General features: G+C 51.1%; 1 protein-coding gene across 50 annotated transcripts; it reads right to left on the bottom strand.

The window, feature by feature from the left end:
• Positions 1-314: 314 nt before the first annotated feature.
• On the bottom strand, positions 315-27,822 carry PPAN (peter pan homolog). 50 transcript variants are annotated; one of them, XM_050320418.1, is made up of 16 exons: positions 27,777-27,822; positions 24,801-24,971; positions 22,406-22,507; positions 19,240-19,282; positions 18,841-18,848; positions 13,584-13,754; positions 12,674-12,750; positions 10,964-11,071; positions 8,570-8,693; positions 5,194-5,272; positions 4,774-4,877; positions 4,040-4,268; positions 3,541-3,841; positions 2,113-2,525; positions 1,924-2,067; positions 315-1,092 (listed from the first exon to the last, which is right to left on the bottom strand). In XM_050320418.1, the coding sequence occupies exons 1-16, from the start codon at positions 27,789-27,791 to the stop codon at positions 431-433; spliced, it is 2,751 nt and encodes a 916-aa protein (XP_050176375.1). In that variant the 5' UTR covers positions 27,792-27,822; the 3' UTR covers positions 315-430. The 50 variants fall into 50 exon arrangements, with proteins under 50 accessions (XP_050176375.1, XP_050176356.1, XP_050176358.1 ...); XM_050320399.1 differs by lacking the exons at positions 18,841-18,848; positions 19,240-19,282; positions 22,406-22,507; positions 24,801-24,971; positions 27,777-27,822 and having other exon boundaries at positions 2,113-2,196; positions 2,233-2,292; positions 2,341-2,365; positions 2,411-2,525; positions 13,584-13,756; XM_050320401.1 differs by lacking the exons at positions 18,841-18,848; positions 19,240-19,282; positions 22,406-22,507; positions 24,801-24,971; positions 27,777-27,822 and having other exon boundaries at positions 2,113-2,232; positions 2,275-2,292; positions 2,323-2,358; positions 2,416-2,525; positions 13,584-13,756.

Here is a 27,822-nt window from a genome sequence, read left to right as displayed (position 1 = left end):
ACCCCCAAAACAGACCTCCAAAATACCTCAAAATGGACCCCAAAACACCCCAAAAATACCCCAAAAGGGACCCCAAATACCCCCAAAGGCACCACCAAATATATCCCAAAAATACCCCCAATATCCCCAAAAACCCCCAAATATCCCCAATATTCTAACCCCAAAATACCCCTAAATACCCCAAACCCCCAAATATCTCCAAATACCCCAAATATCCCCCAAATACCCCAAAATATCCCCCAAAAAATCACACACCTTGAGGGTGGGGGGGAATTTTTCCATCCTTTATTTGGGAAGGGCCTCGGACCCCCCAAAAATCCAGGGAAAACCCCCCCAAATCCCAAAAAAACCCCCAAATTCCTTTTTTTTTCCCACTGGAAATGGGATTTTTTTGGGGGGGGTTTCCCCAATTTTTCCTCCCCCCCAAAGTTCATTTTTTCCCCTTCCTGGATTTCCCAGGACGTTGGAAAATCCCCTTTTTCCAGCCCCCCAGGAGCTGCCCCCGAACCTTCGGCCTGGGCTGGGATTTTGGGGTGGTTTTCTGGGATTTTGGGGTTTTTTTCTGGGATTTTGAGGGGTTTTTGTGGGATTTGGGGGGTCCTGGTTGGGATTTTGGGGTCCCAGAGGGAGATTTTGGGGAGTTTTTGGGGGATTTTGGGGTCCCAGAGGGAGATTTTGGGGAGTTTTTGGGGATTTGGGGGCCCCAGAGGGAGATTTTGGGGTCTTTGGGTGGGATTTGGGGTTGTTTGGGTGGGATTTGGGGGTTCCCAGGTGGGATTTGGGGTGTCCTGGGTGGGATTTGGGGTGTTTTTGGGATTTGGGGTTGTTTGGGTGGGATTTTGGGGTCTCCCAGGTGGGATTTGGGGTTGTTTTTGTGGGATTTGGGGTGGTTTTTGTGGGATTTGGGGGTGTTTTTGTGGGATTTGGGGGTGTTTTTGTGGGATTTGGGGTTGTTTTTGTGGGATTTGGGGTGGTTTTTGTGGGATTTGGGGTTGTTTGGGTGGGATTTTGGGGTCTCCCAGTTCTGCTTCCGTCGTTTCCAGGGTCGGGAAGAGCCCGAGGGGCTTCGTTTCCTCTTGGTGGGGAACAAATCTGGGGAGGAAAAGGGCAAGAAAAGGTGAAAAAGGGGCAGTTTTGGGGCGAAAAGGGAAAATTTTGGGGTGAAAAGGGGCAGTTTAGGAGGTGTCAGAGCGTTTACTTTGAAGTAAATCACGGAAATTCAGGAATTTTGGTGTCATCAACCACCTCCATCAACCCCTAAATCACCTGTAACCCCCCCTAAAATCACCTGTAACCCCCCAAACTCACCTGTAACCCCCCTGTAAATCACCTGTAACCCCTACAAAATCACCGTTAACCCTGTGAATTACCTGTAACCCCCCAAAATCACTTTTAACCCCCCCAAAATCACTTTTAACCCCCCAAAAATCACTTTTAACCCCCCAAACTCACCTATAACCCCCTGTAAATCACCTGTAACCCCCTCAAATCCTCCCCAAATCACCTGTAACCCCCCCAGACTCACCTTTAACCCCCCCAAATCACCTGTAACCCCCTGTAAATCACCTGTAACCCCCCAAAATCACCTGTAACTCCCCCCAAAATCACCTTTAACCCCCAAACTCATCTTTAACCCCCAGACTCACCTGTAACCTCCTCAAAATCACTTTTAACCCCTCCAAACTCACCTGTAACTCCCCAAATCACCTTTAACCCTCCTGTAAAATCACCTGTAACCCCCCAAAATCACCTGTAATCCCCTCAAATCCTCCCCAAATCACCTGTAACCCCCTAAAATCACCTGTAACCCCCCAACTCACCTTTAACCCCCCCAGACTCACCTTTAACCCCCCCAAAATCACCTTTAACCCTCCCAAATCACCTGTAACCCCCCCACCTCACCTGTGTCCCCCCCAAACTCACCTGTGTCGGGCTCCTCCCCCACCTCCTGCCTGAAGTACTCGGCGTCGTCCTCGTCCTCCGAGGGCGCGGCCGCCCCTCCCTCGGGTGCCCCGGGGTCCTCCACGTCGCTGTCACTGCCACTGTCACCTGGCCTGGCCCTGTCACCTTTGTCACCTGGCCTGGCAGTGTCACCTGGCCTGGCCCTGTCACCTGGCCTGGCTGTGTCACCTTTGTTGTCACCTGGCCTGGCAGTGTCACCTGGCCTGGCCCTGTCACCTGGCCTGGCAGTGTCACCTGGCCTGGCTCTGTCACCTGGCCTGGCTCTGTCACCTTTGCTGTCACCTGGCCTGGCAGTGTCACCTTTGCTGTCACCTGGCCTGGCCCTGTCACCTGGCCTGGCTGTGTCACCTTTGCTGTCACCTGGCCTGGCTCTGTCACCTGGCCTGGCTCTGTCACCTTTGTCACCTGGCCTGGCCCTGTCACCTTTGTTGTCACCTGGCCTGGCTCTGTCACCTGGCCTGGCAGTGTCACCTTTGTCGTCACCTGGCCTGGCTCTGTCACCTTTGTCGTCACCTGGCCCGTCCTGGCCCTGCCGGCGCCGCATCCCGGCCAGGCTTCGCTCCCTGAGGGGGGGAGATGGGGACAGGTGAGGGGGAGGGGACAGGTGAGAGGGACAGGTGAGGGACAGGTAAGGTTTGATCCCAGCACTGCCCTCACCTGGGAGTGTCACCTGTGTCTCTCTCTGGTGTCACCTCTGTGGTGTCACCTGTGATGTCTCTCTCACCTGTCCATGTGTCTCTCACCTGTTCTTTCCCCTGTGTCTCTCTCACCTGTCTGGTCTCACCTGTCTGGTCTCCCCTGTCCTCTCCCCTGTCTCTCACCTGTCCCCTCACCTGTTCTGTCCCCTCTGCTGTCCCCTCACCTGTCTGGTCTCCCTGTCCCTTCCCCTGTGTCTCTCACCTGTGTGGTCTCCCCTGTCCCCTCCCCTGTTCTCTCCCCTGTCCCTCTCACCTGTTCTGTCCCCTCTGCTGTCCCCTCACCTGTGTGGTCTCCCCTGTCCCTTCCCCTGACCCCTCCCGTCCCTCTCCCCTGTCCCTCTCACCTGTCCCCTCCCCTGTCCCCCCCTGTGTCTCTCTCACCTGTCTGGTCTCACCTGTGTGGTCTCCCCTGTCCCCTCCCCTGTGTGGTGTCCCCTCCCCTGTCCCTGTTTGTGTCCCCTGTCTGGTCTCCCCTGTCCCCTCCCCTATCCCCCTCTGCTGTCCCTGTCCCCTGTCCCTGTCCCCTCCCCCTCACCTGTGTGGTCTCCCCTCACCTGTCCCTGTCCCCTGCCCTGTCCCCTCCCCCTCACCTGTGTGGTGTCCCCTGCCCTGTCCCTGTCCCCTGTCCCTGTGTGGTGTCCCCTGTGTGGTCTCCCCTGTCCCCTCCCCTGCCCTGTCCCTGTCCCCTGTCCCTGTGTGGTGTCCCCTGTGTGGTCTCCCCTGTCCCCTCCCCTGCCCTGTCCCTGTCCCCTCACCTGTCCCTGTCCCCTGTCCCTGTCTGGTCTCCCCTGTCCCCTCCTCTGTGTGGTGTCCCCTCCCTGTCCTCCTGTGGTGTCCCCTCCTCACCCTGTCCTCCCCTCACCTGTCCCTGTCCCCTCACCTGTTGAGGAGGCGGAGCCGCCGTTTCCTCTCCAGGTCCTGCTCCTGTTTCTGCCTCCGCTGGGCCCTGAGCAGGAGCTTCTGCTCCCGCCTCTCCTGCAGCTCCTGCAGCTCCTCTGGGGTCCTGTGAACTGCAGGGGGGACAGGTGACACACCTGGGGACACCTGGGGACACCTGGGGACAGGTGACACACCTGGGGACACCTGGGGACACCTGGGGACACCTGGGGACAGGTGACACACCTGGGGACACCTGGGGACACCTGGGGACACCTGGGGACAGGTGACACACCTGGGGACACCTGGGGACACCTGGGGACACACCTGGGGACAGGTGACACACCTGGGGACACCTGGGGACAGGTGAGACCCCAAAGTGGGCCCTGAGCAGGAGCTTCTGCTCCCGCCTCTCCTGCAGCTCCTGCAGCTCCTCCTCGCTCCTGTGAACTGCAGGGGGGACAGGTGACACACCTGGGGACAGGTGACACACCTGGGGACACCTGGGGACAGGTGACACACCTGGGGACACCTGGGGACACCTGGGGACACACCTGGGGACACCTGGGGACACCTGGGGACAGGTGAGACCCCAAAGTGGGCCCTGAGCAGGAGCTTCTGCTCCCGCCTCTCCTGCAGCTCCTGCAGCTCCTCTGGGGTCCTGTGGACTGCAGGGGGGACACCTGAGACCCCCTGGGGACACCTGGGGACAGGTGACACACCTGGGGACACCTGGGGACAGGTGAGACCCCAAACTGGGCCCTGAGCAGGAGCTTCTGCTCCCGCCTCTGCTGCAGCTCCTGCAGCTCCTCTGGGGTCCTGTGGACTGCAGGGGGGACAGGTGATACACCTGGGGACACCTGGGGACATCTGGGGACACCTGGGGACACCTGGGGACAGGTGAGACCCCAAACTGGGCCCTGAGCAGGAGCTTCTGCTCCCGCCTCTCCTGCAGCTCCTGCAGCTCCTCTCGCGTCCTGTGGACTGCCACCTGGTGGACACCCTGGGGACCTGGGGACACCCTGGGACACCTGGGGACACCTGGGGACCCACGAACCCCTGGGACACCTGGGGACACCTGGGGCCCGGTGACACACCTGTGGGACCCCTGGGGACAGGTGAGACCCCAAAGTGGGCCCTGAGCAGGAGCTTCTGCTCCCGCCTCTCCTGCAGCTCCTGCAGCTCCTCTGGGGTCCTGTGGACTGCAGGGGGGACAGGTGAGACCCCCTGGGGACACCTGGGGACACCTGGGGACAGGTGAGACCCCAAACTGGGCCCTGAGCAGGAGCTTCTGCTCCCGCCTCTCCTGCAGCTCCTGCAGCTCCTCCTCGCTCCTGTGGACTGCAGGGGGGACACCTGAGACCCCCTGGGGACACCTGGGGACACCTGGGGACACCTGGGGACACCTGGGGACAGGTGAGACCCCCCTGGGGACAGGTGAGACCCCCCTGGGGACAGGTGAGACCCCAAACTGGGCCCTGAGCAGGAGCTTCTGCTCCCGCCTCTCCTGCAGCTCCTGCAGCTCCTCCTCGCTCCTGTGGACTGCAGGGGGGACAGGTGACACACCTGGGGACACCTGGGGACATCTGGGGACACCTGGGGACACCTGGGGACAGGTGAGACCCCCCTGGGGACAGGTGAGACCCCCCCTACTCACCCAGGCCGTGGTAGAGGACGCTGCCCTGGCCCAGCCCCTCCTCCACCTTCACCAACTGCAGCGTCAGGCGGGGACCGATCTGGGGACACACAGGGGACATCAGTGAGCCTTGGGGACACCTGGCCACCATGTCCCCAATGTCACCTCAGTGTCCCCAATGTCACCTCCGTGTCCCCAATGTCCCCTCAGTGTCCCCAATGTCCCCCTGATGTCCCCAATGTCCCCAGGATGTCCCCAATGTCCCCACTGTCACCTCAGTGAGCCTGACAGCGCTCTGCTGTCCCCCTGATGTCCCCAATGTCCCCTCAGTGTCCCCAATGTCCCCTCAGTGTCCCCAATGTCCCCAGTGTCCCCACTGTCACCTCAGTGTCCCCATTGTCACCTCAGTCAGCCTCACTGCACTCTGCTGTCCCCCTGATGTCCCCAATGTCCCCAGTGTCCCCAGGATGTCCCCAATGTCCCCTCAGATGTCCCCAATGTCCCCACTGTCCCCTCAGTGTCCCCAATGTCCCCAGGATATCCCCCTGATGTCCCCAATGTCACCTCAGTGTCCCCAATGTCCCCAGGATGTCCCCAGGATGTCCCCAATGTCCCCTCAGTGTCCCCAATGTCCCCATTGTCACCTCTGTCAGCCTCACTGCACTCTGCTGTCCCCCTGATGTCCCCAATGTCCCCCTGATGTCCCCAATGTCCCCTCAGTGTCCCCAATGTCCCCAGTGTCCCCTCAGTGTCCCCATTGTCACCTCAGTGTCCCCAATGTCATCAGTGTCCCCAATGTCCCCTCAGTGTCCCCAATGTCCCCCTGATGTCCCCAATGTCCCCATTGTCACCTCAGTGTCCCCACTGTCACCTCCATGTCCCCAATGTCCCCAGGATGTCCCCAATGTCCCCTGATGTCCCCAGGATGTCCCCAATGTCCCCATTGTCACCTCAGTGAGCCTCACTGCGCTCTGCTGTCCCCCTGATGTCCCCAATGTCCCCAGGATGTCCCCAATGTCCCCCTGATGTCCCCAATGTCCCCAGGATGTCCCCAATGTCCCTGTTGTCACCCCAATGTCCCCACTGTCACCTCAGTCAGCCTCACAGCGCTCTGCTGTCCCCCTGATGTCCCCTCAGTGTCCCCAATGTCCCCAGGATGTCCCCAATGTCCCCAGGATGTCCCCAATGTCCCTGTTGTCACCCCAATGTCCCCATTGTCACCTCAGTGAGCCTCACTGCACTCTGCTGTCCCCCTGATGTCCCCAATGTCCCCTCAGTGTCCCCAGGATGTCCCCACTGTCACCTCAGTGTCCCCAATGTCCCCTCAGTGTCCCCAGGATGTCCCCCTGATGTCCCCACTGTCCCCCTCATGTCCCCAATGTCCCCAATGTCCCCTCAGTGTCCCCAATGTCCCCAGGATGTCCCCAATGTCCCCAGGATGTCCCCAATGTCCCCTCAGTGTCCCCAATGTCACCTCAGTGTCCCCATTGTCCCCAATGTCCCCACTGTCCCCTCAGTGTCCCCATTGTCACCTCAGTGTCCCCAATGTCCCCCTGATGTCCCCACTGTCCCCTCAGTGTCCCCATTGTCACCTCAGTGTCCCCAATGTCCCCCTGATGTCCCCAATGTCCCCTCAGTGTCCCCAATGTCCCCTCAGTGTCCCCAATGTCACCTCCATGTCCCCAATGTCCCCTCAGTGTCCCCAATGTCCCCCTGATGTCCCCAATGTCCCCCTGATGTCCCCACTGTCACCTCAGTGAGCCTCACTGCGCTCTGCTGTCCCCCTGATGTCCCCAATGTCCCCAATGTCCCCAATGTCCCCAATGTCCCTGTTGTCACCTCAGTGAGCCTCACAGCTCTCTGCTGTCCCCCTGATGTCCCCAATGTCCCCAATGTCCCCAATGTCCCCCGGATGTCCCCAATGTCCCCAATGTCCCCACTGTCACCTCAGTGAGCCTCACAGTGCTCTGCTGTCCCCCTGATGTCCCCAATGTCCCTGTTGTCACCCCAATGTCCCCACTGTCACCTCAGTGAGCCTCACTGCACTCTGCTGTCCCCCTGATGTCCCCAATGTCCCCCTGATGTCCCCAATGTCCCCAATGTCCCCACTGTCACCTCAGTCAGCCTCACAGTGCTCTGCTGTCCCCCTGATGTCCCCAATGTCCCCTCAGTGTCCCCAATGTCCCCTCAGTGTCCCCAATGTCCCCCCAGTGTCCCCAATGTCCCCAATGTCCCCTCAGTGTCCCCAATGTCCCGAGGATGTCCCCAATGTCCCCCTGATGTCCTCAATGTCCCCTCAGTGTCCCCAATGTCCCCATTGTCACCTCAGTGTCCCCATTGTCACCTCAGTGTCCCCAATGTCCCCCTGATGTCCCCAATGTCCCCAATGTCCCCTCAGTGTCCCCAATGTCACCTCAGTGTCCCCAATGTCCCCAGGATGTCCCCAATGTCCCCAGTGTCCCCTCAGTGTCCCCAATGTCCCCCTGATGTCCCCAATGTCCCCAATGTCCCCTCAGTGTCCCCAATGTCCCCTCAGTGTCCCCATTGTCACCTCAGTGAGCCTCAGTGCACTCTGCTGTCCCCCTGATGTCCCCAATGTCCCCAAGATGTCCCCAATGTCCCCAATGTCCCCATTGTCACCTCAGTCAGCCTCACTGCACTCTGCTGTCCCCCTGATGTCCCCAATGTCCCCATTGTCCCCAGGATGTCCCCAGTGTCCCCATTGTCACCTCAGTGAGCCTCACTGCGCTCTGCTGTCCCCCTGATGTCCCCAATGTCCCCAATGTCCCCATTGTCACCTCAGTGAGCCTCACTGCACTCTGCTGTCCCCCTGATGTCCCCAATGTCCCCATTGTCACCTCAGTGACCCTCACAGCGCTCTGCTGTCCCCCTGATGTCCCCAATGTCCCCATTGTCACCTCAGTGAGCCTCACTGCGCTCTGCTGTCCCCCTGATGTCCCCAATGTCCCCAGGATGTCCCCAATGTCCCCTCAGTGTCCCCAATGTCCCCTCAATGTCCCCAATGTCCCCTCAGTGTCCCCAATGTCACCTCAGTGTCCCCAATGTCACCTCAGTGTCCCCAATGTCACCTGATGTCCCCAATGTCCCCAGGATGTCCCCAATGTCCCCAATGTCACCTCAGTGTCCCCCTGATGTCCCCAATGTCCCCTCAGTGTCCCCAATGTCCCCTCAGTGTCCCCAATGTCCCCTCAGTGTCCCCAATGTCCCCATGATGTCCCCAGGATGTCCCCAATGTCCCCTCAGTGTCCCCATTGTCACCTCAGTGAGCCTCACTGCACTCTGCTGTCCCCCTGATGTCCCCAATGTCCCCTCAGTGTCCCCAATGTCCCCAGGATGTCCCCAATGTCCCCAATGTCCCCAATGTCCCCATTGTCACCTCTGTCAGCCTCACTGCACTCTGCTGTCCCCCCCTGTTGCCCCTCCCGGCGCAGTCCTGGGGCAGCTCCAGCACGTTGTGGGTCCCGTCCTGCTCCGCCTCGCTCTCCGACAGGGCCACCTCCCTGGGGACAACGACAGGGTCACCACAGTGTCACCAGAGTGACCACAGTGTCACCAGGGTCACCAGAGATTCATCAGGGTCACCCCCTGTCCCCTCCCTGCTCCGCCTCGCTCTCCGACAGGGCCACCTCCCTGGGGACAACAGGGTCATCAGTGTCACCATGGGGTCAGCAATGTCACCATGGGGTCACCAGGGTGACCACAGTGTCACCATGGGGTCAGCAATGTCATCAATGTCACCAGAGATTCATCAGAGTCACCCCCTGTCCCCTCCCTGCTCCGCCTCGCTCTCCGACAGGGCCACCTCCCTGGGGACAAGGACAACAGCAATGTCACCATGGGATCATCAGAGTCACCATGGGGTCAGCAATGTCACCAATGTCACCACAGTGTCACCAGGGTCACCACAGTGTCACCAGAGATTCATCAGAGTCACCACAGTGTCCCCAGTGTCACCCTGGGGTCATCAGAGTCACCCCCTGTCCCCTCCCTGCTCCGCCTCGCTCTCCGACAGGGCCACCTCCCTGGGGACAACGACAGGGTCACCAATGTCACCACAGTGTCACCAGGGTCACCACAGTGTCACCAATGTCACCAGGGTCACCAGAGTGTCCCCAATGTCCCCAGTCTCACCCCATCAGGAGGTCACTGATGTCCCCAAATGTCCCCCAATGTCCCCCAATGTCCCCAAATGTCCCCAGGTGTCCCCAATCTCACCCCAGCAGGAGGTCGCTGATGTCCCCAAATGTCCCCCAATGTCCCCAAATGTCCCCCCAAATGTCCCCAAATGTCACCAATGTCCCCAAATGTCCCCCAATGTCCCCAATCTCACCCCAAATGTCTCCAAATGTCCCCAAATGTCCCCAATGTCCCCAAATGTCCCCAATGTCCCCAATGTCCCCAATGTCCCCCAAATGTCCCCAAATGTCCCCCAATGTCCCCAATGTCCCCAAATGTCCCCCAATGTCCCCAAATGTCCCCCAATGTCCCCAAATGTCCCCAATGTCCCCAATGTCCCCAAATGTCCCCAATGTCCCCAAATGTCCCCAAAATGTCCCCAAAATGTCCCCAAATGTCACCAATGTCCCCAAATGTCCCCAAAATGTCCCCAAATGTCCCCAAATGTCCCCCAAATGTCCCCAAATGTCCCCAAATGTCCCCAATGTCCCCAAATGTCCTCCTAATGTCCCCAATGTCCCCAAATGTCCCCAATCTCACCCCAAATGTCCCCAATGTCCCCCCAATGTCCCCAAATGTCCCCAATGATGTCCTCAATCTCACCCCAAATGTCCCCAATGTCCCCAAATGTCCCCAATGTCCCCAAATGTCCCCAAATGTCCCCAATGTCCCCAAATGTCCCCAATCTCACCCCAAATGTCCCCCAATGTCATCAAATGTCCCCAAATGTCCCCAAATGTCCCCCAATGTCCCCAATCTCACTCCAAAATGTCCCCAAATGTCCCCAATGTCCCCAAATGTCCCCAAATGTCCCCCAATGTCCCCAATGTCCCCAAATGTCCCCCAATGTCCCCAATGTCCCCAAATGTCCCCAATGTCCCCAAATGCCCCCAAATGTCCCCAAATGTCCCCCCAATGTCCCCAATGTCCCCAATGTCCCCCCAAATGTCCCCAATGTCCCCAATGTCCCAAATGTCCCCAAATCTCCCCAAAATGTCCCCAAATGTCCCCAATCTCCCCCCAAATGTCCCCCAATGTCCCCAAATGTCCCCAAATGTCCCCAATGTCCCCAATGTCCCCAGGGTCCCCAGTGTCCCCTCTCACCCCAGCAGGAGGTCGCTGATGTCCCCAAATGTCCCCAAATGTCCCCAAATGTCCCCAAATGTCCCCTCTCACCCCAGCAGGAGGTCGCTGATGTCCCCAAATGTCCCCAATGATGTCCCCCAATGTCCCCTAACTCACCCCCAATGTCCCCAAATCTCGTCCTCAATGTCCCCAAATGTCCCCAAATGTCCCCAAATGTCCCCTCTCACCCCAGCAGGAGGTCGCTGATGTCCCCAAATGTCCCCAATGATGTCCCCCAATGTCCCCAATCTCACCCCCAATGTCCCCAATCTCGCCCTCAATGTCCCCAAATGTCCCCAAATGTCCCCAAATGTCCCCTCTCACCCCAGCAGGAGGTCGCTGATGTCCCCCAATCTCACCCCAAATGTCCCCAATGTCCCCAAATGTCCCCAATCTCACCCCAAATGTCCCCAAATGTCCCCAGGTGTCCCCAAATGTCCCCAATCTCATCCCAAATGTCCCCTCTCACCCCATCAGGAGGTCGCTGATGTCCTGGAGCCGGCTGAGATTGGGGAATTTCTCCTGGAGGAGCTTCCGGAGCCCCCGACTGACCCCGACCGGGACCACCTGAACGGAACTGGGAATAATGGGATAACAATGGGAATGGGATCATGGGAATAATGGGAATAATGGGAATGGGATCACGGGAATAATGGGAATAATGGGATAACAATGGGATAATAATGGGATAACAATGGGATTGGGATCATGGGAACAATGGGATAACAATGGGATAACAATGGGAAGGGGGCTGGGATAATGGGAATGGGATTGGGAATGGGGTGGGATAACGGGAATGGGTTGGGATAACGGGAATGGGGCTGGGAATGGGGTTGGGATAATGGGAATGGGTTGGGATAACAGGAATGGGACTGGGATGGGTTGGGATAATGGGAATGGGTTGGAATAATAGGAATGGGTTGGGATAATGGGAATGGGGCTGGGAATGGGGTTGGGATAATGGGAATGGGATTGGGATAACAGGAATGGGGCTGGGAATGGGTTGGGATAACGGGAATGGGGCTGGGAATGGAGCTGGAAAATGGGTTGGGATAATGGGAATGGGTTGGGATAACAGGAATGGGGTTGGGATAACGGGAATGGGGCTGGGAATGGAGCTGGAAAATGGGTTGGGATAATGGGAATGGGGTTGGGATAATGGGAATGGGGCTTGGAATGGGGTTGGGATTACAGGAATGGGGTTGGGATAATGGGAATGGGGTTGGGAAATGGGACTGAAATAATGGGAATGGAGCTGGAAAAGGGGTTGGGATAACGGGAATGAGGCTGGGATGGGGTTGGGATAACGGGAATGGGGCTGGGAAATGGGACTGAAATAATGGGAATGGAGCTAGAAAAGGGGTTGGGAAATGGGATTGAAAAAAGGGGAAATGGGGTTGGGATAATGGGAATGGGGTTGGGAATTTAATGGGATTGGGGTTGGGATAATGGGAATGGGGCTGGGAATGGGGTTGGGATAATGGGAATGGGGCTGGGATAACAGGAATGGGGTTGGGATAACGGGAATGGAGCTGGGAATGGGGCTGGGATAACGGGAATGGGGTTGGGATAATGGGAATGGGGTTGGGATAACGGGAATGGGGTTGGGATAATGGGAATGGGGTTGGGATAACGGGAATGGGGTTGGGAATGGGGTGGGATAATAGGAATGGGGTTGGGATAACAGGAATGGGGCTGGGATAGGGTTGGGATAACGGGAATGGGGCTGGGAAATGGGACTGGAATAATGGGAATGGGTTGGGATAATGGGAATGGGGCTGGGAAATGGGACTGGAATAATGGGAATGGAGCTGGAAAAGGGGTTGAGATAACGGGAATGGGGTTGGGAAGGGGTTGGGATAACGGGAATGGGTTGGGATAATAGGAATGGGTTGGAATAATAGGAATGGGTTGGGATAACGGGAATGGGACTGGAATAAGGGGAATGGGACTGGGATGGGGTTGGGATAACGGGAATGGGTTGGGATAACGGGAATGGGGCTGGGATAACGGGAATGGGGCTGGGAAATGGGACTGAAATAAAGGGAATGGAGCTGGGATAATGGGAATGGGGCTGGAAAAGGAGTTGGGATAATAGGAATGGGGTTGGGATAACGGGAATGTGCTGGGATAACGGGAATGGGTTGGGAATGTGCTGGGAAGGGGGTGGGATCCTCACTAGTGTCGGAAGTGCAGGAGCTGCGAGTCCGGGTCGAGCGTGAGGAGCAAACACCGGCGGATGGAGTTGAGATTCACCTGCCCAGGGGGGAAAAAATGGGATAAAACTGGGGAAAACAGGGAATGGGATGGGAAATGGGGGGGGGGAGGGAAAATGGAGGGGTGGGGAAGGGAAAATATGGGAAGGAGAGAGGAAGGGGAGGGAAAGGGGAGAAGGGAAGGGAAAGGAGAAGAAAAAAAAGGGAAAAGGGAAGAGAAGAGAAGGGAAAATGAGAAGGAAAAAGGAGGAGAAGGGAAAGGAGAAGGAAAAGGAAAAGGAAAATGAAAAGGAAAAGGAAAAGGAAAAGGAAAAGGAAAAGGAAAAGGAAAAGGAAAAGGAAAAGGAAAAGGGAAGGAAAAAGAGGAAAAGGGAAGGAAAAAGAGGAAAAGGAAAAGCAAAAGGAAAAGGAAAGGAAAAGGAAAAGGAAAAGGGAAAGGAAAAGGAAAGGAAAAGGAAGAGAAGGAAAAGGGAAGGAAAAGGAAAAGGAAAAGGAAAAGGAAAAGGAAAAGAAAGGAAAAAGAAGAAGAGGAAAAGGAAAAGGGAAGGAAAAAAAGAAGAGGAAAAGGAAAAGGAAAGGAAAGAGAAAAGGGAGGAAAAGGAAAAGGAAAAGGAAAAGGAAAAGGAAAAGGAAAAGGAAAAGGAAAAGGAAAAGGAAAAGGAAAAGGAAAAGGAAAAGGAAAAGGAAAAGAAGAGGAGGAAAAAGAAAAGGAAAAGCAAAAGGGAAAGAGGAAGAAAAGGAAAAGAGAAGAAAAAGGAAGGGAAACAAAGGGAGAGAGCAGAAAAAAAAAGGAAGGAAAGAAAAAATTGAAAAAAGAGAAGAAAATCAGGAAAAGAAGGGAAGAAGAAAGGAAAAATTCCCGAATCCACTCACCTTGTGGACGTTGAGGGCCGGGAACATCCCCTGGAACATCCCGGCCATCAGCTTGACGTGGATCTGGGGGAGCCCGAAATTGCTCAGCACCAGCAGGGGGGGGTGGGAGAACTGCTGCTCGTGCATCCGGTGCCTCCGGAGTGCTGAGACCACATCTCGGATCAGGGAATACTGAACAGGAAAAGAGGAGAGAAAATTAAACCAAAATATCCCAAAATATCTGAAAATATCCCAAAAAAACAGCCCCAAACCCCCCCAGAGCTGCTCGTGCATCCGGTGCCTCCGGAGCGCTGAGACCACGTCCCGGATCAGGGAATACTGGGGAGGAGAAAATTAAACCAAAATATCCTAAAATATCCCCAAAATATCCCAAAAACAGCCCCAAACCCCCCCAGAGCTGCTCGTGCATCCGGTGCCTCCGGAGAGCTGAGACCACGTCCCGGATCAGGGAATACTGGGGAGGAGAAAATTAAACCAAAATATCCTAAAATATCCCCAAAATATCCCAAAAAACCAGCCCCAAACCCCCCAGAGCTGCTCGTGCATCCGGTGCCTCCGGAGCGCTGAGACCACGTCCCGGATCAGGGAATACTGACCAGAAAAAAAGGGGGAAAAATTATCCCAAAATATCCCCAAAATATCCCAAAAATACCTTAAAACCAGCCCAGAAAACCTCAAAAAAAATCCCCCCAAAAATCCTGCCAGAAACACCTCAAAACACCCCCAAAATCCCTCAAAAATAACCTTAAAAATCCCGCCAGAAACGCCTCAAAAACACTCCCAAAAAATACCTCAAAAACACCCCAAAAACCCCTCAAAAAGAATCCCCAAAAAATCCCTCTAGAAACCCCTCAAAAACACCCCCAAAAATCACCTCAAAATCATCCTAAAATATCCCCAAAATATCCCAAAAAAGCAGCCCCAACCCCCCCAGAGCTGCTCGTGCATCCGGTGCCTCCGGAGCGCTGAGACCACGTCCCGGATCAGGGAATACTGGGGAGGAAAAAATCAAATTAAAATATCCTAAAATATCCCCAAAATATCCCAAAAAAGCAGCCCCAACCCCCCCAGAGCTGCTCGTGCATCCGGTGCCTCCGGAGCGCTGAGACCACATCTCGGATCAGGGAATACTGGGGAGGAAAAAACCATCCCAAATTATCCCAAAATATCCTGAAAATATCCCAAAAAACCCCCCGAAAACCAGCCCAGAAAACCTCCAAAAAAATCCCCCCAAAAATCCTGTCAGAAACACCTGAAAAACATCCCCAAAAATACCTAAAAAACACCCCAAAAATCCCTCAAAAACAGCCCAAAAATCCCTCCAGAAACCCCTCAAAAACACCCCTAAAATCCCTCCAAAACACCCCAAAAATCCCTCCAGAAATGCCTCAAAAACCTCCCAAAAATCCCTCAAAAATAACCCTAAAAATCCCTCCAGAAACTCCTCCAAAACACCCCCAAAAATCCCTCAAAAACACCCCAAAAAATACCTCAAAAATAACCCTAAAAATCCCTCCAGAAACCCCTCAAAAACACCCCCAAAAATCACCTCAAAATCACCCCAAAATATCCCCAAAATATCCCAAAAAAGCAGCCCCAAACCCCCCCAGAGCTGCTCGTGCATCCGGTGCCTCCGGAGCGAGGACACCACATCTCGGATCAGGGAATACTGACCAGGAAAAAATCAAACCAAAATATCCTAAAATATCCCCAAAATATCCCAAAAATACCTTAAAACCAGCCCAGAAAACCTCAAAAAAATCCCCCCAAAAATCCTGCCAGAAACACCTCCCAAACACCCCTAAAAATCCCCTCAAAATCACCCCAAAAACACCAAAAAATACCTTGAAAATAACCCTAAAAATCCCTCCAGAAACGCCTCAAAACCGCCCCCTAAAAATCCCCTCAAAACCACCCAAAAATACCTCAAAAATAACCTTAAAAATCCCTCCAGAAACCCCTCAAAAACACCCAAAAAATCCCTCAAAAACACCCCCAAAATCCCTCAAAAATAACCCTAAAAAATCCCACCAGAAACTCCTCCAAAACACCCCTAAAAATCCCCTCAAAATCACCTTGAAAACACCAAAAAATACCTCAAAAATAACCCTAAAAATCCCTCCAGAAACCCCTCAAAAACACTCCCAAAAATCACCTCAAAATCATCCCAAAATATCCTGAAAATATCCCAAAAAAAGCAGCCCCAAACCCCCCCAGAGCTGCTCGTGCATCCGGTGCCTCCGGAGCGCTGAGACCACATCTCGGATCAGGGAATACTGACCAGGGAAAGAGGGGGAAAATTAAACCAAAATATCCCCAAAATCCTCCCAAAACCCCCTTAAAATTTGCTTTAAAAAGCTCCTAAAACCAGCCCCAAACCAGCCCAGAAACACCTCAAAACACCCCTAAAAATCCCACCAGAAACGTCTCAAAAACATCCCAAAAATTCCACTAGAAACACCTGAAAAACGTCCCCAAAAATCCCTCAAAAACACCTCAAAAACACCCCCAAAAATCCCTCAAAAACACCCCAAAAAATACCTCAAAAATAACCCTAAAAATCCCTCCAGAAACTCCTCCAAAACACCCCTAAAAATCCCCTCAAAATCACCCCAAAAACACCAAAAAATACCTCAGAAATAACCCTAAAAATCCCTCCAGAAACCCCTCAAAAACACTCCCAAAAATCATCCCAAAATCATCCCAAAATATCCTGAAAATATCCCAAAAAACCAGCCCAGAAAACCTAAAAAAATCCCCAAAAATCCCACCAGAAACTCCTTAAAACACCCCTAAAAATCCCCTCAAAATCACCTCAAAAACACCAAAAAATACCTCAAAAATAACCTTAAAAATCCTGCCAGAAACCCCTCAAAAACACCCCAAAAACCCCTCAAAAATAACCCTAAAAATCCCACCAGAAACCCCTCAAAAACACATCCCAAAAATCCCTCAAAATCACCCCAAAAAAACCTCAAAAGTAACCCTAAAAATCCCTCCAGAAACCCCTCAAAAACACCCCCAAAAATCACCCCAAAATCACCCTAAAAAATCCCTCAAAAACACCCCAAAAATCCCTTCAGAAATGCCTCAAAAACACTCCCAAAAATCACCTCAAAATCATCCCAAAATATCCTGAAAATATCCCAAAAAAGCAGCCCCAAACCCCCCCAGAGCTGCTCGTGCATCCGGTGCCTCCGGAGCGCTGAGACCACGTCCCGGATCAGGGAATACTGACCAGGAAAAGAGGGGGAAAATTATCCTAAAATATCCCCAAAATATCCCAAAAAAGCAGCCCCAAACCCCCCCAGAGCTGCTCGTGCATCCGGTGCCTCCGGAGCGCTGAGACCACGTCCCGGATCAGGGAATACTGACCAGGAAAAAATTAAACCAAAATATCCTAAAATATCCCCAAAATATCCCAAAAATACCTTAAAACCAGCCCAGAAAACCTCAAAAAAAATCCCCCCAAAAATCCTGCCAGAAACACCTCAAAACACCCCCAAAATCCCTCAAAAATAACCTTAAAAATCCCGCCAGAAACGCCTCAAAAACACTCCCAAAAAATACCTCAAAAACACCCCAAAAACCCCTCAAAAAGAATCCCCAAAAATCCCTCTAGAAACCCCTCAAAAACACCCAAAAAATCCCTCAAAAACACCCCAAAAAATCCTCAAAAATAACCCTAAAAATCCCTCCAGAAACACCTCAAAAACACCCCAAAAATCACCTCAAAATCATCCCAAAATATCCCCAAAATATCCCAAAAAAAGCAGCCCCAAACCCCCCCAGAGCTGCTCGTGCATCCGGTGCCTCCGGAGCGCTGAGACCACATCTCGGATCAGGGAATACTGGGGAGGAAAAAATTAAACCAAAATATCCTAAAATATCCCCAAAATATACCAAAAAACCAGCCCAGAAAACCTCAAAAAAATCCCCCCCAAAATCCCACCAGAAACTCCTCCAAAACACCCCTAAAAATCCCCTCAAAACCACCAAAAAATCCCTCAAAAATAACCCTAAAAATCCCGCCAGAAACGTCTCAAAAACACCCCCAAAAATCCCTCAAAACACCCCAAAAAACCCTCAAAAATAACCCTAAAAATCCCACCAGAAACCCCTCAAAAGCACCCCCAAAAATCACCTCAAAATCATCCCAAAATATCCTGAAAATATCCCAAAAAACCAGCCCAGAAAACCTCCAAAAAATCCCCCAAAAAATCCCACCAGAAACTCCTCAAAACAACCTCAAAAACACCCCTAAAAATCCCCTCAAAACCACCCAAAATTATCTCAGAAATAACCTTAAAAATCCCTCCAGAAACACCTCAAAAACACCCCAAAAATACCTCAAAAACACCTCAAAAATCCCTCAAAAATAACCCTAAAAATCCTGCCAGAAACCCCTCAAAAGCACCCCAAAAAATCCCTAAAAAACACCCCAAAAATCCCTCAAAAATAACCCTAAAAATCCCATCAGAAACGCCTCAAAAACACCCCTAAAAATCCCCTCAAAACCACAAAAAATTACCTCAAAAATAACCCTAAAAATCCCTCCACAAACGCCTCAAAAACACCCCAAAAATCACCTCAAAATCACCCCAAAAACACCCAAAAATACCTCAGAAATAACCTTAAAAATCCCGCCAGAAACGCCTCAAAAACACCAAAAAATACCTCAAAAATAACCCTAAAAATCCCTCCAGAAACCCCTCAAAAGCACCCCAAAAAACCCTCAAAAATAACCCCAAAAACCCCTCCAGGACCCCCAAAACCCCTCCAGGACCCCCAAAATCCCCTCAAGACCCCCCAAAATCCCCCCCAGGACCCCCAAAATCACCTCAAAACCCCTCCAGGACCCCCAAAATCCCACCCAGGACCCCCAAAATCCCCCAAAACCCCTCCAGGACCCCCAAACCCCTCCAAGACCCCCAAATCTCCCCAAAATCCCCTCCAGGATCCCCAAAATCCTCTCAAGACCCCCAAAATGCCCCCAAAAACGCCCCAAAACCCCTCCAGGACCCCCAAAACCCCTCCAAGACCCCCAAAATGCCCCCAAAACCCCCCAAATCTCCCCAAAATCCCACCCAGAACCCCCAAATCTCCCCAAAATCCCACCCAGGACCCCCAAAATCCCCCAAAATCCCACCCAGGACCCCAAAATCACCCCAAAACCCCTCCAGGACCCCCAAACCCCTCCAGGACCCCCTAAAATCCCCCAGGACCCCCAAAACCCCCCAAATCCCCCAAAACGCACCTGGAGCACTCTGAAGGTCAGGGTGGGGCAAAGACCCCCAAAACCCTTCCAGGACCCCCAAAATCCCACCCAGGACCCCCAAATCTCCCCCAAGACCCCCAAATCTCCCCAAAACCCCTCCAGGACCCCCAAAATCCCCCAAAATCCCCAAAACCCCTCCAGGACCCCCAAAATCCCACCCAGGACCCCCAAATCTCCCCAAAATCCCCCCAGAACCCCCCAAAATCCCCCAAATCCCCCCAGGACCCCCAAAATCCCCAAATCCCTCCAGGACCCCCAAAATCCCCCAAATCCCCCAAAACCCCTCCAGGACCCCCAAAATCCCCCAAGACCCCCAAAATCCCCCAAAACCCTCCAGGACCCCCAAACCCCCAATCCCCCAAAACGCACCTGGAGCACTTTGGAAGGTCAGGGTGGGACCCCCGGGGAGCCGAAAAAGTTTCTGTGGATTTGGGTTTTTTTTTTTGGGGGATGGGAAAGAAGGAAAAAAGTTTCAATTCCAAGGAATTTGGGGGAAATCCCAAATTTTGGGGACCCTCCCCCCAAAAAACCCCCAGAGCCATCAGAGCGTTTACTTTGGAGCATCACGACCCCAAAAAGGCCCCAATTCAGCCCAAATTCTTTCATCATTTGGGGCTGGGGGAGGGGGGGGAGTTGGGACCCCCTAAAAATGAGGGAGGAGCCCCCCAAAAAATGAATCAGGAGGCCCCAAATTTAACCAGGAGCCCCAAAAATGAGCCAGGACCCCCCAAAAATGAACCAGAAACCCCCCAAATGTTCTGGGACCCCCCAAAAAATGAACCAGGAGCACCCAAAAATGACTCAAAACCCTCCCAAAATGATCCAAGACCCCCCCAAAAATGACCCAAAACCTCCCAAAAATGACTCAAAAGCCCCCCAAAATGACCCAAGACCCACCAAAAACGACCCAAGACCTCCCAAAAATGACGGAAAATCCCCCAAAAATGACTGAAAATTCCTCCAAAATGATCCAAGACCCCCCAAAAATGACCCAAAACCCCCCAAAAATGACCCAGGACCCCACAAAAATGACCCAAAATGACCCAAAATCCTCCAAAAAATGACCCAAAACCCTCCCAAAATGATCCAAGACCCCCCAAAAATGACTCAAAACCTCCCAAAAATGACCCAAAAATGACTCAAAATTCCTCCAAAATGACCCAAAATCCCCCAAATTTTTGGGGAGGGGTCCCCAAACTCACGAGGTTGATGCTGGTGGGGGTCTTGCTGAGCACCAGGAAATGGGAGACCCCCCCCAAAATGACCCAAAACCCCCCAAAAATGACTCAAAACCCCCCCAAATGACTCAAAATCCCCCAAAAATGACCCAAAATGACCCAAAATCCCCCAAATTTTTGGGGGGGGGTCCCCCAACTCACGAGGTTTTGATGCTGGTGGGGGTCTTGCTGAGCACCAGGAAATGGGAGACCCCCCCAAAATGACCCCAAAATCCCCCAAAAATCCCCAAAAATGACCCAAATCCCTCAAAAAATTACTCAAAATTTCTCCAAAATTACACAAAATGACCTAAAATGACCCAAAATCCCCCAAATTTTTGGGGTGGGGTCCCCAAACTCACGAGGTTGATGCTGGTGGGGGTCTTGCTGAGCACCAGGAAATGGGAGACCCTCCCCAAAAAATGACCCCAAAATCCCCCAAAAATGACCGAAAACTCCCCAAAAATGACCTAAAAAAAACCCAAAAATGACTGAAAATGACCCAAAATCCCCAAATTTTTGGAGGGGTCCCAAACTCACGAGGTTGATGCTGGTGGGGGTCTTGCTGAGCACCAGGAAATGGGAGCCCCCAAAATGACCCAAAATCCCCCAAAATGACCCAAAATCCCCCAAAATGACTCAAAATGACCCAAAAATACCCCCAAAAATGACCCAAAATGACCCAAAATCCCCCAAATTTTTGGGGAGGGGTCCCCAAACTCACGAGGTTGATGCTGGTGGGGGTCTTGCTGAGCACCAGGAAATGGGAGACCCCCAAAAATGACCCAAAATCCCCCCAAAAATGACCAAAATCCCCCAAAAATGACTCCAAAATGACCCAAAATGACCCAAAATGACCCAAAATCTCCAAATTTTTGGGGAGGGGTCCTCAAACTCACGAGGTTGATGCTGGTGGGGGTCTTGCTGAGCACCAGGAAATGGGAGACCCCCCAAAAATGACCCAAAATCCCCAAAATGACTCAAAATCCCCTAAAAATTACCCAAAATTCCCAAAATGACTACAAATGACCCAAAATGACCTAAAATCTCCCAAATTTTGGGGAGGGGTCCTCAAACTCACGAGGTTGATGCTGGTGGGGTCTTGCTGAGCACCAAAAATGGGAGACCCCCCAAAATGACCCAAAATCCCCAAAAACAACTCAAAACTCCCAAAAATGACCCAAAATCCCCAAAATGACCCAAAATGACCAAAATCCCCAAAAATGACCCAAAATGACCCAAAATCCCCCAAATTTTTGGGGAGGGTCCCCAAACTCACGAGGTTGATGCTGGTGGGGTCTTGCTGAGCACCAGGAAATGGGAGACCCCCAAAAAATGACCCAAAATCCCCCCAAAAATGACCCAAAATCCCCCAAAAAATGGTCCAAAATCCCCCAAAAATGACCCAAAATGACCCAAAATCCCCCAAATTTTTGGGGGGTCCTCAAACTCACGAGGTTGATGCTGGTGGGGGTCTTGCTGAGCACCAGGAAATGGGAGACCCCCAAAATCACCCAAAATCCCCAAAACAACTCAAAATACCCCAAAAATGACTCAAAATGACCCAAATGACCCAAAATCTCTAAATTTTGGAGGGGTCCTCAAACTCACGAGGTTGATGCTGGTGGGGGTCTTGCTGAGCACCAAAAAATGGGAGAGCCCCCAAAATGACCCAAAATCCCCAAAATGACCAAAAATCCCCAAAAACCCCAAAATGACTCGAAAATGACCCAAAATGACCCAAAATCCCCCAAATTTTTGGGGTGGGGTCCCCAAACTCACGAGGTTGATGCTGGTGGGGGTCTTGCTGAGCACCAGGAAATGGGAGACCCCCAAAAATGACCCAAAACCCCCCAAAAATGACTCAAAATCCCCCCAAAAAATTACTCAAAATACCCCAAAAAATGACTGAAAATGACCCAAAATGACCCAAAATCCCCCAAATTTTTGGGGAGGGGTCCCCAAACTCACGAGGTTGATGCTGGTGGGGGTCTTGCTGAGCACCAAAAATGGGAGACCCCCCAAAATCCCCCCAAAATCCCCCCAAAAAACAACTCAAAACCTCCCAAAAATGACCCAAAATCCCCCAAAAATGACCCAAAATCCCCCAAATTTTTGGGGAGGGGTCCCCAAACTCACGAGGTTGATGCTGGTGGGGGTCTTGCTGAGCACCAGGAAATGGGAGACCCCCAAAAATGACCCCAAAATCCCCAAAAATCCCCCAAAAAATGACCGAAACACTCCCAAAAATGACCCAAAATCCCCCAAAAATGACCCAAAATGACCCAAAATCCCCCAAATTTTTGGGGAGGGGTCCCCAAACTCACGAGGTTGATGCTGGTGGGGGTCTTGCTGAGCACCAGGAAATGGGAGACCCCCAAAGGTCCGGCCACGGCCACCAAATCCCGCAGGGAGTTCTTGGCCCGCACCTGGAAAAAAATGGGAATTAAATTAAAATAAAAGGTTGAAAAATAGAAATAAATTGAAGAAAAATAAGGGAGAAAGAAGGAAATTAAAGGAAAGTTTAATTAAGGAAAAAAATTGAAATATAGGGAAAAAAAGGAGAAGTGAAAGGGATGAATGGAAAATTAAGGTGGGAAATTGGAGTGGGTGAAAAAGGAAAGGGCGAGTTAAAATGAGAATTTTTGAGGATAAAAATAAAATTAAAATAAAAAATAAAAGAAAAAAATTAAATAAAAAATAAAATAAAAATAAAATAAAAAATAAAATAAAATAAAAAATAACATAAAAAATAAAATAAAAAATAGAAATTAAAAGAAAAATAAAATAAAAAAAAATAATTCAAATATGAAACGGAACTAAAAAATAAAATTGAAAAGTCAAATTTAATTCAAAAATAAAATTAAAAAAAAGAATTCAAATATGAAACGGAACTAAAAAATAAAATTAAAAAGTAAAATTTAATTCAAAAATAAAATTTAAAAAAAAGAATTCAAATATGAAACGGAACTAAAAAATAACATTAAAAAGTAAAATTTAATTAAAAAATAAAATTAAAAAAAAGGAATTCAAATATGAAACGGAACTAAAAAATAAAATTGAAAAGTCAAATTTAATTCAAAAATAAAATTCAATTTAAACAATAAAGCGCGATTAAAAAATAAAATCTCATTTAAAAATCAGATATATTCAAAAAATAAAAACTAAAATATAAAACTCAATTAAAACTCAATTAAAAAAAAAAATTCAATTAAAATAAATAAAATTTAAATCCCACAAAAAAACCCAAAAAAACCAAAAATAACGCCAAAAAAACCTCAAAAACCTCCTAAAATCCCACAAAAATCCCCAAAAATCCCACAAAAAAATCAAAATAACCCAAATTTTTGGTACCTGGAGGGTCCAGACCCTGCTCAGGTCCCGGCAGAGCCCACGGAGGCTCCTCCTGACCCTAACCCCAAAACCTCCCAAAAACCCCAAAATACCCCAAAATCCCCAAAAACCTCTTAAAATCCCACAAAAATCCCACAAAAAAATCAAAATAACCCCAAATTTGGGTACCTGGAGTGCCCTGGCCGTGAAGGGTTCAAGGACCCTGTGCAGGTCCCATGGAGGCTCCTCCTGACCCTGAGCCCTTAAAACCCCCCAAATAATCCCAGAACCTCCCAAAATCCCACAAAACCCCCACAAAACCCCCACAAAAAAACCCAGAAAAGCCCAAAATAACCCCAAATTTGTTATCTGGAGTGCCCGAGCCGTGAAGGGCTCAAGGACCCTGCACAGGTCCCATGGAGGCTCCTCCTGACTCTGACCCCCTAAAACCCCCCAAAAACCCCAAAATACCCCAAAAAAACCCAAAAACCTCCTAAAATCCCACAAAAATCCCACAAAAACCCACAAAAATCCCACAAAAAAATCAAAATAACCCCAAATTTGGTACCTGGAGGGTCCGGGCCCTGCTCAGGTCCCGGCAGAGCCCGCGGAGGCTCCTCCCGACCCTGACTCCCTAAAACCCCCCAAAAACCCCAAATATCCCCAAAAACCCCCAAAAACCTCCTAAAATCCCACAAAAAACCCCCAAAAACCAAAAATAACCTCAAATTTTGGGTACCTGGAGGGTCCGGGTTGTGAAGGGCTCGAGGACCCTGTGCAGGTCCTGTGGAGGCTCCTCCTCATTCTGCCCCCCCAAAACCCCCCAAAACCCTTCAAAAATCCCACAAAATCTCACAAAAACCACACAAAATCCCACAAAAATCCCACAAAAAAATCAAAATAACCCCAAATTTTGGGTACCTGGAGGGCCTGGACCGTGAAGGGTTTGAGGACCCTGCGCAGGTCCCATGGAGGCTCCTCCTCATTCTGACCCCCAAAAACCCCAAATAATCCCCCCAAAAACCCAAAAACCTCCTAAAATCCCACAAAAACCCACAAAATCCCACAAAAATCCCACAAAAAATCAAAATAACCCCAAATTTGGTACCTGGATTGCCTGGGCCCTGCTCAGGTCCCGGCAGAGCCCACGGAGGCTCCTCCTGCCCTGACCCCCAAAAACCCCCCCAAAAAACCCAAATAACCCACAAAACCCCCCCAAATTCCCACAAAAACCCCACAAAAAACCCAAAATAACCCCAAATTTGGGTACCTGGAGGGCCTGGGCCCTGCTCAGGTCCCGGCAGAGCCCACGGAGGCTCCTCCCGACCCTGACCCCCAAAACCCCACAAAAACCCCTAAAATAGCCCAAAATAACCCCAAATTTGTTACCTGGAGTGCCCTGGCCGTGAAGGGCTCGAGGACCCTGCGCAGGTCCCGGCAGAGCCCGCGGAGGCTCCTCCCGACCCTGCCCTTGGGGAAGACGAAGGAGTGGGGGGCGCTCCCGAATTCCCGCTCCGCTCGCTCCCGGGCCAGGGCGCGGGCCCGGCGCTGCAGCCGGCTCTGGGGACACAAAAAAACCCAAATTTAGGGAGAAAAACGGGAAAATCACATTTTTTAACCCTAAAATCCCCATTTTTGGAGCAATCGGGGCCCAAAAACCCCCTTTTTTTGGACCCCAAAAGGGACAGAAATCCTGAATTTTGAGAGGATCGGGACCCAAATCCCATTTTTTTCCCCCCTGGAAACCCCAAATTTGGGGATAATCAGGACTAAAATATCACTTTTAACCCCCAAAATCCCCTTTTTTGGGATAATTGGACCCCAAATCCCAGGGTTTGATTTGGGGGCGCTCCCGAATTCCCGCTCCGCTCGCTCCCGGGCCAGGGCGCGGGCCCGGCGCTGCAGCCGGCTCTGGGGGGATAAAAAACCCAAAATTTAGGGATATTTAGGGATATTTGGGATTAAAATCCCCTTTTTCCCCTAAAAATCCCCATTTTTGGAGCAATTGGGACCCAAAAAACCCCTTTTATTGGACCCCAAAAGGGACAAAAATCCCAATTTTTGGGAGGATCGGGACCCAAATCCCACTTTTTTTGACCCCAAAAGGGCTCGAAACCACAATTTCTGGGGACATTCACGACCCAAATCCCCTTTTTTTGGACCCCAAAAGGGATGGAAATCCTGAATTTTGGGAGGATCGGGACCCAAATCCCATTTTTTTGGACCCCAAAAGGGACAAAAATCCTGAATTTTGGGAGGATTAGGACCCAAATCCCATTTTTTTGGACCTCAAAAGGGTTGGAAATCCTGAATTTTGGGACGATTGGGACCCAAATCCCATTTTTTTGGACCTCAAAAGGGACAGAAATCCCAATTTTTGGGAGGATTGGGACCCAAATCCCATTTTTTTGGACCCCAAAAGGGCTGGAAATCCCAATTTTTGGGGCAATCGGGACCCCAATCCCCCTTTTTTTGACCCCAAAATCCCGAATTTTGGAGCAATCGGGACCCAAATCCCACTTTTTTTGACCCCAAAAGGGCTCGAAACCACAATTTCTGGGGACATTCAGGACCCAAATCCCATTTTTTTGGACCCCAAAAGGGTCGGAAATCCTGAATTTTGAGAGGATTGGGGCCCAAATCCCATTTTTTTGGACCTCAAAAGGGACAGAAATCTTCAATTTTGGGACGATTGGGACCCAAATCCCATTTTTCTGGACCCCAAAAGGGATGAAAATCCTGGATTTTGGGACAATCAGGACTCCAATCCCCCTTTTTTTGACCCCAAAATCCCGAATTTTGGGAGGCTCGGGACCCAAATCCCATTTTTTTCCCCCTGGAAACCCCAAATTTGGGCTCTATCAGGATTAAAAATCCCCTTTTTTAACCCCCAAAATCCCAATTTTTGGCATAATTGGACCCAAATTTTGGTCCCCAGGGTTTGATTTGGGGGGCGCTCCCGAATTCCCGCTCCGCTCGCTCCCGGGCCAGGGCGCGGGCCCGGCGCTGCAGGCGGCTCTGGGGACGTAAAAAACCCAAAATTTAGGGAGAAAAACAGGAAAATCGCATTTTTTAACCCCAAAATTGCCATTTTTTGAATGATTTGGACCTAAATCCCAGGTTTTTCCCCCAAAAATCCCGATTTTTGGAGCAATCGGAACCCAAATCCCACTTTTTTTGAACCCAGAAGGGACAAAAATCCTGAATTTTGCAACATTCAGCACCGAAATCCCATTTTTTAATCCCTAAAAATCCCCATTTTTGGAGTGATTTGGACCCAAATCCCAGGTTTTTCCCCTAAAAATCCCGATTTTTGGAGCAATCGGGACCCAAAAACCCCCTTTTTTGGACCCCAAAAGGGTCAGAAATCCTGAATTTTGAGAGGATCGGGACCCAAATCCCATTTTTTTTCCCCCCTGGAAAACCCCAAATTTGGGGATAATCAGGACTAAAATATCACTTTTTACTCCTAAAAATCCCCATTTTTGGTTCCTTCGGGCCCCAAATCCCACTTTTTTACCCCCAAAAGGGTTGGAAATCCCAATTTTTGGGACTTTCGGGCCCCAAATCCCATTTTTTAACCCCTAAAAATCCCCATTTTTGGTTCATTCGGGCCCCAAATCCCCCATTTTACTCCCTGGAACCCCCAAATTTGGGGACAAATCCCCACCCCACGCCCATTTCCCCCCAAAATTCCCCAAATCCCCCCAAATTTCCTCCATTTTTCCCCAAAATTCCTCCATTTTTGCCCAAAATTCCTCCATTTTTCCCCAAATTCCTCCATTTTTCCCCAGAATTCCCCCATTTTTCCTCAAAATTCCTGATTTTTTCCCAATTTTCCTCCATTTCCCCCCAATTTTCCCCCTCCCCCTCCTCTCCCCTCCCCTCACCCCCATTTCCACCCCAAATCCATCCCAAATCCCCAAAAATCCCCATTTTTCCCCAAAAATTCCCCATTTTTCCCCAAATTTCCCGACTTTTCCCCCAAATTTCCCGTTTTTCCCTAAAATTCCTCCATTTTGCCTCAAAATTCCCATTTTTCCCAAATTTCCCCATTTCCCAATTTCCCCTCCCCTCCTCTCACCCTCCCCCCACCCCCATTTCCACCCCAAATCCCCCAAAATTCCCCATTTTTGCCCAAAATTCCCACAATTTACCCCAAAATTCCTCCATTTTTCCCCAAATTTTCCGATTCTTCCCAAATTTCCCGATTCTTCCCAAATTTCCCGATTCTTCCCAAATTTCCGATTTTTCCCAAAATACCTCCAAATTCCCCCTCCCCTCCTCTCTCCCCTCCCCACCCCCCATTTCCATCCCAAATCCCCCCAAAATCCCCATTTTTGTCCAAAATTCCCCCAAATTTACCCAAAATTCCTCCATTTTTTCCCAAATTTTCCGATTCTTCCCAAAT

This window comes from Myiozetetes cayanensis, unplaced genomic scaffold (assembly GCF_022539395.1).
Source record: "Myiozetetes cayanensis isolate MyiCay16 unplaced genomic scaffold, myiCay2020 scf237, whole genome shotgun sequence".
NCBI lineage: Eukaryota > Metazoa > Chordata > Aves > Passeriformes > Tyrannidae > Myiozetetes > Myiozetetes cayanensis.
This window is presented reverse-complemented; position numbering and strand designations above follow the sequence as displayed.